This window comes from Saccostrea cucullata, unplaced genomic scaffold, assembly GCF_032062105.1.
Source record: "Saccostrea cucullata isolate Sc308-1 unplaced genomic scaffold, CSIRO_AGI_Scuc_v1 ctg9780, whole genome shotgun sequence".
NCBI classification, from domain to species: domain Eukaryota; kingdom Metazoa; phylum Mollusca; class Bivalvia; order Ostreida; family Ostreidae; genus Saccostrea; species Saccostrea cuccullata.
This window is the reverse complement of record NW_026931040.1, coordinates 1-10,408: the sequence shown is the minus strand read 5'-3', so window position 1 is coordinate 10,408 and position 10,408 is coordinate 1. Positions and strand designations below refer to the sequence as shown.

Here is a 10,408-nt window from a genome sequence, read left to right as displayed (position 1 = left end):
GATGATGACCCTGTCTGTCTGGCATCGTCTAAAGACACGGAGTCCGCCTATAGCTGTCTCCTACCCGGACGGCCAGAATGGGATAGGATCGTTTATTTTGGATGTGGTAATTTGCGACGATGCCTGTCTGGCTGCAGACATATAAGCGCTTCGTAATGTGAACCAAATGCAAAATCGCGCACTGCTGAAGTCTTTTGATAATAAAATGGACTCAAAAAATGGTCTACTGGTTGTGCTAGCCGTCAGTCAAATAGACTGGAGACAATATGGATCATAACATACTGCATCATGGATGCAGCACAAAAACATTGAAGGAGACTAATGTGGTATTGAGTAACAGCTAATCACGTAAAAGTGTTTTCATGTATGAGTACGATCCAGGAATGTTTAATATCTAAAACAACTCACTACACAAAATTGGTACTCTATTCCATTATATTTATATACTTCTTGTAAACCAAACGCAGATCTGATGGCGTATTTAACCTAAGTAAATTGTTAAATAATTGTCACCCTTGCCGCTTTATCTCTATCCTATATCTATTAAACGATTTCCCCCAGAAAAGGCTGGCCCATCAAAGTGGTACAAAAGTAGTATGTGCGATATGATGTGTATTTATTTCTTATACCGATACACTGATAGGAAGTATGTATACATATGCTAATTTCATGATACAGGTATTTACTTTAAAAATGCACAAAAAATCCACGCTCGACCAGGCGTTTCAGGAGACCGATTTATTCAGGTGAAACTTAAAAAAACTCGACAACTTCAGAGAGAAGAACCATAACTTTGTCGATATTTAGTGATCAACAAAAGGAGTAATACTGAATTTCGAGCTCTGATGTAGACTTTCCGAATGATTAAACGAAAACTGACCAACATTCTAAAACATACACACAGCAATGGAGTCAGCCTATCGGATATGCAATGGAGTTCCCAGAGTTATACCTTGAAGGAAATTGTGGATAACTTTAAACTTCCTCTTGTGGTAAAATGTAGCGACAAAACGAACGAAGTAGAACTTGGAGAATTTAAGTTTGATTTGGCTGAACCCTTGCTGCTTCATTCCAGGAAGTGGGCCCGGAAAATCCGAGTGAGCTGTCTCCAGAGAGACGCCTTGTCCGGACAGATCACGGAAATCCGTCCTCACTACGTCATCCCAGAAGATTATGAGGGTAAATTTTTATATACTTGTACTTGTATTCATTTAATAAAATTGAGAAGAAATACGGGTTTACATAGAGATTTCTTACATTACAGTCGACAGAGAGACAAATTGTAGTTTGATCATAATGTTTTTAGAACCATTTGTAAATGTGAGCTAAAATAACTACAATATAGTACATCTGCATGATGGAGAAATGGGGTCATCGTCCCAAGCCACGATTCGGAGTACATTTTGGCCGTGGTTTGCGACGATGTTAAAACGGTGAAACAGTATAATTCAGTTATCAGAGAAAATGGTAATAGATTTCTTTCAGAAAATTATTTCACTTTGCGTGTGAGGAAACCATTATTTTCAGCTATTTTGAGAGAGAGGTGAGGGATCATTTAAATGTTTTTGATCACAATGAGCCAATGACATACATTATAATTAAAAAAATGTCAAAAATCGAGATATCTTTGAATGCATACACGTACGACAAAGTGTAACAAAATATAATTCCTACAAAAGCAAACAACGAAAGCAAAGAATATTCATACAATAGAAACATATACATATGAATTGAATGAAAGCAAGTTAATATAATTATCCTGCATGTCAAAAGTAGACGAAAATAAATAACTTGAAGACATGATTATCACAGAACTCGGAACTACATTTAAGTTGCATTTCGACATACATTTCAATTTTTGAGCTTCAAAGACCTTTCTCATTTCTTGCTAAGGGCCATTGAACAGGGATCTTTTACTGCGACATGTGACCTCGGTTTAGAGGGTCTCATCCGGAGGAAAGGTCTCCACGTCCAACAGTAGGAATCGAACCCGCGACGTAAGGATCAAATCCTTACTCTGCGACGTTAGACCAGTTGCCCTAACCACTGCATCACGTACTTGAGCGACTTCACAATCTTTAAAATTAGAATAAATATGTAGTTATTATTGCAAATCATAATGTATATGGATATTTATTTCATTTGTAGGCTGGTTTCAAGAAATAAATAGCCCAACAGAAAAGGCGACACCCGATACCACTTTAGAGTCATTGATAGAAAGCTCAGCCGACCAGTTTCTAACGGCAAAGAGTTTGAGTTGCTTGTCTTTATTGTCAGATGGTAGTGGATCTAAAGTAATCAGACGACATGTAAAAAGTGGAGAAATTTTGACAGTAAGAGGGCTTTACGAGGGAGAAGGTAAACAAAAAGACCAAATAAAGTCTAAATATCGTGAAATTCGAAACGACGGACATACTCAATCCAATGACAAATTTCTCGTCTGTGCAGATGAGAAGGACGACAATGTTTTGATAGACATTTCCCAGACAGGCTGTTTTTACAGGATTTTTGAAAGTGAAGAGAATGGAAGAGGACTGCTGGAAGCTAAAGATTTAATTGATGAGGAAGATAAGTATCCTGTATTGATTCGGCACGTGTTCGGTGACTTGCCACTCTTGACGTCTGCTTATTCTTGCGTTATGAAATGCGGGAAGGTTGTCCAAGAAGAGTCGGTTTTGGCGGCAACATTAAACGCACCATCATCTACTCTCCTAGAACTTCAGTGCCACAGTCCCATTCAGTTCAGAATTTGTTTGAATGATGCCATATTGAAAACCTCGGAAAACTGTTCAGAAGCATTGCAACTGTGCCATAGTGAGGGTGACGAATTTTTGTCTGGAATCAAAGTGGCGTGTACCATACCAAAACTGAGTGACTCGATTTCGGAAGAAACTCCCTTGAATGAAACCCTAAGAAACTGTCCATCAGAGGCAGTTACCCTTACTTCTAACGATTCAGACGAATTGGTTTCGGCTCAAGATTCGTTCAGCGATTACGGTGAAGAGGACGCTAACTCCGAATTTTCATTCGCTTGGACTCCGGAACCCCTGATTAAAAATCGGAGCAATTCCAAGGAGGACAAAAATAAAACCAAAAAAGATGAAAAGAAACCAACAGTTCCAAAGTATTTCAACAGTAGCCTTAATAGCCCGATGTCCTCAAAGGAAAGCAGGCTCAACGCTTGGAATGAACAGCCTGACGTTGTTTGAAACACTAAGGATTCTTTGGCAATTGCTAAAACAATAACTTATTACTATACATATATATACTTTTCCTACTTAAAATTAACATGTTTACATGTACATATTTTCTGCCTCAACTATAAAAAAAAAAACCTTAATTTATAGATGTGTGAATGTTTAATATTTGAATTTTCTTCTGTTATAAAATTAAGTAAAACGGAAGCGTCAAGGGGATAAATAAATTAAGATCCACCCCCCTCCTCCTCAGGGGAAGACATAATTATATATATACATGTACATATCTTTTAAATGTGCTACATATTTTATCTTTTTAAACTTTTTCATGGGAAGTATGCTACGCTAAAGATAAAAAGTAAATAATATGGAGGGCTCTAGCTAATACATGTACTGCCATTGTAAGACAATTGAATCAAAATGTAAATGGCACAGAAGCTACATGTATTGGTGCAAAGGACTGTTTAAAACAACAAATTCACAAAATTTACATTTTCAAGAGGCTTATGAACACAATTGTGGAACCCCCAATCCCCCCCAGGTCATAATTTGAATAAATTTGAGTCTGCACAACCTGAGAATTCATCTATATACTAATATGAATACAGTTTAGAGGAAGCTTCTACACATATATGAACATATAACTTTGCTTTTCATTAAAGAAAGTTTTCAATATTTTTTCTCTCCTGTTGGCTTTAAAATATGGTGGTATTCTTGTAAATGAAGAGCAAGTTTAAAACGTCCAAGTGCCAAGTGGTTATTGGGAAAAGGGTTTTAAAATGATTCCACCCAGTCTTCCATCATCGTCTCAAGCCACGGTCCGTAGTCCGCATACAGCTCTCTCTTGTGGAGAATGGGAGAGGATTGTACATTTTGGCCGTGGTTTGCAATGATGGTTTTCCCTACTTCTAAAATCATCTCCCCTTGGAAGAGAGTGTGGCCCTTTATTTGAATAAATTAAATACCCCTTCAAACAAGGATACCCTGTGTCAACTTTGGCTGAATTTGGACCAGTGATTCTAGACAAAACAAGAGGCCCATGGGCCACATCGCTCACCTGAGCACCAAGGGTAGGACTAGTATAAATTGGCTTTTTATTGTAAATCCAAAAGTAGTCCCATGACCAATCATGGATTTGCTATTTTTTAGAAAATGATTGAGAAGAAGATTTTTAAAGAATTTTCCTATATATTTCTATGTAAAACTTTGGTCGGCCATTTTGGCCCCGCCCTACCCCCGGGGGTCATGATTTGAACAAAATTGAATCTACACTACCTGAACATGCTTCCATATAAATATGATGAATAATGGCTTTGTCATTCTTGAGAAAAAGATTTTTAAAAAATTTTCCTATATATCTCCATGTAAAACCTTGGTCGGCCATTTTGGCCCCGCCCTACCCCCGGGGGTCATGATTTGAACAAACTTGAATTTACACTACCTGAGCATGCTTCCATATATATATGATGAATTATGGCTTTGTCATTCTTGAGAAGAAGATTTTAAAGAATTTTCCTATATATTTCTATGTAAAACATTGGTCGGCCATTTTGGCCCCGCCCTACCCCCCGGGATCATGATTTGAACAAACTTGAATCTACACTACCTGAGCATGCTTCCATATATATATGATGAATTATGGCTTTGTCATTCTTGAGAAGAAGATTTTTAAAGAATTTTCCTATATATTTCTATGTAAAACCTTGGTCGGCCATTTTGGCCCCGCCCTACCCCCGGGGGTCATGATTTGAACAAACTTGAATCTACACTACCTGAGCATGCTTCCATATAAATATGATGAATTATGGCTTTGTCATTCTTGAGAAGAAGATTTTTAAAGAATTTTCCTATATATTTCTATGTAAAACTTTGGTCAGCCATTTTGGCCCCGCCCTTCCCCCGGGGGTCATGATTTGAACAAACTTGAATCTACACTACCTGAGCATGCTTCCATATATATATGATGAATTATGGCTTTGTCATTCTTGAGAAGAAGATTTTTAAAGAATTTTCCTATATATTTCTATGTAAAACTTTGGTCGGCCATTTTGGCCCCGCCCTACCCCCGGGGGTCATGATTTGAACAAACTTGAATCTACACTACCTGAGCATGCTTCCATATAAATATGATGAATTATGGCTTTGTCATTCTTGAGAAGAAGATTTTTAAAGAATTTTCCTATATATTTCTATGTAAAACTTTGGTCAGCCATTTTGGCCCCGCCCTACCCCCGGGGGTCATGATTTGAACAAACTTGAATCTACACTACCTGAGCATGCTTCCATATATATATGATGAATTATGGCTTTGTCATTCTTGAGAAGAAGATTTTTAAAGAATTTTCCTATATATTTCTATGTAAAACTTTGGTCGGCCATTTTGGCCCCACCCTACCCCCAGGGGTCATGATTTGAACAAACTTGAATCTACACTACCTGAACATGTTTCCATATAAATATGATGAATTATGGCTTTGTCATTAAAGAAGATTTTTAAAGAATTTTCCTATATATCTCTATGTAAAACTTTGGTCGGCCATGTTGGCCCCGCCCTTACCCGGGGGGTCATGATTTGAACAAACTTGAATCTACACTACATGAGCATGCTCCCATATAAATATGATGAATTATGGCTTTGTCATTCTTGAGAAGATTTTTAAAGAATTTTCCTATATATTTCTATGTAAAACTTTGGTCGGCCATGTTGGCCCCGCCCTTACCCGGGGGGTCATGATTTGAACAAATTTGAATCTACATTACATGAGCATGCTCCCATATAAATATGATGAATTATGGCTTTGTCATTCTTGAGAAGAAGATTTTTAAAGAATTTTCCTATATATTTCTATGTAAAACTTTGGCCATTTTGGCCCCGCCCTACCCCCGGGGGTCATGATTTGAACAAACTTGAATCTACACTACCTGAGGATGTTTCCCCAGTTTCATCTTTCCTGGCACAGTGGTTCTTGAAAGATTTTTAAAATATACCACTAAATTTTCATTAATTCCCATGATCTCCCCTTGAATAAGGGCGTGGCCCTTCATTTGAACAAACTTGAATCCCCTTCACCCAAGGATACTTTGTGGCAAGTTTGGTTGAAATTGGCCCAGCGGTTCTTGAAATCGAAAATGTGAAAAGTTTAAGGACAGAAGGACAGACAGACAGACGGACGCCGGACAAAATGTGATCAGAAAAGCTCACTTGAGCCTTCGGCTCAGGTGAGCTAAAAATGAAAACTTTTTGACAACATACAATAGACCAATTTTGAGCAGAATTTAGTTCCTTTGAGTCTTTGAGTTAGGTAAGCTAAACAGCAACAGCAATGGTTAATTTCTACAGCTTACCATGTTTTTGATTGTATTATCAAGAAACCTCTTGGAGGGGAGGGGGAGACAAACAAGGACAATGAATCTGCATGATTGTGTAAAAGCTGTAATTGCTGGATTTATCAGACATATGAATTTAGGTAAGAGAAGCGAGACCAAATGAAAGTTTCTGATGATGCACCCAGTGTGGATCTTACTACAAGTCTGACAGGAAGGAATCCTTGCACCATAATTGTATTTTAGTACAAGAAGCTTATAGGCAACTCTGTTAAATTCTTTGAAGGAAGCACTTCTGAATGCTCATTTATATGTTACAGATAAATATAAACTGGCTAACATTCTCAGACTCCCTTAAACAATATAACATTCATATATGACAAAGAATAAATCATTTGATGCTTTGTTCACCATGTGAGGATACAAACTCCAAAATATCAATACTTGTCCAAAATATACAAATTTTAGATTAATGACAGTAATTATAACAAATTCACATTATCAAAACTCTTAAAACACAACTGCATAACATTACACACACTGTCATAATTAATCAAATACTTGTTATACAAAAGAATTTGTATTTTATTTATCTGCATAAATTAAACACACAGATGAGTTGAATAAAGGAAACAGGCATGTTTCTGTACTAAAATCTATTCTAAAGGCTTATTTATTTGAATTTAAAACATCATTGTAACAGCATAACTAGCACCTGCATTTTCTAAAACATACATGGTTTACTCCTGCAATTAATTAGCCATTGCAAGCCCCCCCCCCCCTTTCAATTTAAAGTTGCCTGATCAAGGTATGTGTCTGATAAAAAGTGAAATCATCCTCAGTGTCTTAGTATAGTCTAAAGGTCTTCTAAAAATAGAACCAAAACTGTAGTAGAAGTACTTTGACATTATGTCACAGAAAGTTCTAGTAACCATGGCAACACAAAAGCTCCATTGGTCTCTGACTCTAAAAATGGAATGTTAACATCTGAAATCCTATCAATTGTCTAAATGCTCATTAAAAGCTTAAATATACATCATTTACATACAACAATAACAGTAGACATAATTACCATATATGTATAAATGTATTAAAGTATGTATGTATCTGTATGCCATCTTTTTTAACAACAACTGAATTTGCAATTCTACAGAGTAACTTTATCCACTCTACAAATGCATACTTATTTGATAAAAATTTAAACAAAAGTTGATTTACAAATACCAGATTTTAAGTAGAAAAAATATGAAAAAATTAATATTTGCATTCAAATGTTAGTACATGACTAGCATTGATAGATTATACATATCACATCATAAACACATATGCAATGCTGTTACATAAAAAAAAATCTATTTAGTCCATAAAAAGAAATTCAGAAATAAATTTACATGTATGTTCAACAACCAAATCTAGCACCATGCACCTATGTAAAACAAATATGAAAACCATTATCAAAACAAATGTAGATAAATAAAGTGTTTACAAGTAGTAGTATAACTCAAAGAAATCACCACAAGCTAATTTAAAGACTTCAAATGTCACCAACACAAAGGAAATTAGAAACTAAAACTACATGTTTATTATGGAATAATATACCAGGTTAGCAATTATATATATTTTTAAATTATTTAAAAACAGAATAAAAGGAAGCTTTAATAAATGATGTTATTAATGGACATGGCAACAAACATTTTATTAGTAAACTAAAACAATGCCTGCATTTTGTAACATTAATACAACTGAAAATTGAAATTTGTGAAGAAAAAAATAATCATGGAGATAAAGGAGTTAACTATGACTCTTTACAAGCTAAAAATAATAAATATTCCGTAAAATCTCATTCTCTTCCCCACACTCACACATTTTTGGCAATGGCAACTTTTTTTTAATAGTGCACCTCTAGCTAGAAGCTGCATAGAAGAGTACATTTATACAAAATGCATCTCATTATGAACTCTAATTAACTGGAGCAAGTGAAACATCACACAACCCCATGGCACAAAACTATACATAAAATTGTATGGCTAATGCAGAAAATAGCTCATGATAAATTATCTCACATACAATGAAATTTTAAACATATGAGACAACAAAAACCTCACATTCATTTATGAGCAAAGATCATTTCTTTCCATAACATTTTTATAGTCACCAAGCTTTTTCATGAACTTAGATGATTAAAACACATTACACCATAATATGTACAATCCCAGAGTTAGATATATACATTGTTAATACAAATTAAAGACTTTATAATGACTAATTAGGTTTGTAACTATATACTAATACACCCAATACACAAAAATTGTACTGCATTCCTATACAAAAAATCATATACCTTTTTTTAATTTAACCAAATTAAAGCTATTTCCTTTATTTACCTATGTTTTATGATGTTCAGTGCTTATCAAAAGTTACATCAAATTATATGTGAAATCGGTGAAAGAATCTACAACTTTTATCCTATTACATTGCAGCAGAGAGTTTCTTATTAAAGAGCAGAGACAACAAATAACGTTAAAAATATGAAACGTAAAATATCGTGTTATGTATCATGATACGTCTCAGTGTATCATGATAAATTATAATAATATCTAGCCATATCAGTGAATACTAAATATTTACATTATGCAAATGTCGACCTCAATTTCTCCTTGTTTTATAAGGAGCCCTTATGTATATAAAAGATTAAATTTGTTCATATACGTGAACATACATGTATTTAACATAACTTGGACATTTTTCTTTGACTGACTTTAACAACAAAATGTGACATGCTAGAATTTATAAACACAGGATAACACAAAGTAATGAAGAAACAAACACAAAAATATACCCATACATTTTATAACACATCATTATTTTGACCATTTCTGAAGTCTTTTCTAAAACTTTCAGATGATGAAAAAATTTGATTATATCAGTTTCTAACTATCCCCCCCCCCTTTTACCCAGTTTAGCAGAGACAAACATTGAAGCATAATGCATTAAGCCTTCATGTTTATAAACGAAGACCTCATGAATATTTATTACAGAGCTTGAATAATCACACAAAACACACTGTCTCACTGTCACAGAAGATGTAAAACTCCACATGACCATGATTTTTGTGACCTGAAACTTATTTTATATTTCATATCAAAATTTATTTCAGTCAGCATTCTGCTTAGTCTTAAATATTGTTTGGTTTAATATAAATGTGAAGTTATTATTGCCCACAAACTACAAGTTTGGTGACTACATTTTAATTATCCAATTTTGGTTTTTCTTCAGAAGATTTTTTAATTATCAGCATCAGCATATCAATTTCTTAAAGAAAAACCTGATTGAATTTTTCACCATCAAAATGTATGCATTAAATTACAATCCATCAATAACTTCAAATTAAATCAATCCAAAAGAAGTGACAAACACTTACAGAAACAAGTCTTAATCCACTTATGAGGCCAGCTCAAGACATAATTCTGTGTTTATGCAGCAAAACACAAATGATTGATAACAAACATATGCAACTAGGACATGACTGATAAAGTATGTACACTTTTCAACAAAAAAGACTGGCCAATTCCTAATCACTCTAAATCTGGAAATCTTTTAATACTGATTGTTTCACTAACTTTTATCCTTGTTGTGCTCCATTGGTTTGGCTATATGCTGTTCTAAATATTTGTAATGATCAAAAAGAGTTGCTAATAATCCATCATTATTTTTCACTTCTTTCCGCGAGGAGTAGTCAATGAATGCTCCCTCGAGAGTGGTCATTTTTCCATGAAATGCAGATAAAAGAGCATTCCCAGCACAAATATCCCATTTCTTTATTCTTGTGGTATGCACATAAGCATCTGCTCTCCCTTCAATGACTTCTAGTGTTTTATAACCTATTG

At 34.7% G+C, this 10,408-nt stretch overlaps 1 protein-coding gene across 1 annotated transcript; it reads left to right on the top strand.

The window, feature by feature from the left end:
* The first annotated feature begins 615 nt into the window (after nt 1–615).
* Nucleotides 616–3,373, top strand: LOC134231174 (uncharacterized). The gene is made up of 2 exons (XM_062713097.1): nt 616–1,179; nt 2,149–3,373. The coding sequence occupies exons 1-2, from the start codon at nt 861–863 to the stop codon at nt 3,207–3,209; spliced, it is 1,380 nt and encodes a 459-aa protein (XP_062569081.1). The 5' UTR covers nt 616–860; the 3' UTR covers nt 3,210–3,373.
* The last annotated feature ends 7,035 nt before the right edge of the window (nt 3,374–10,408 follow it).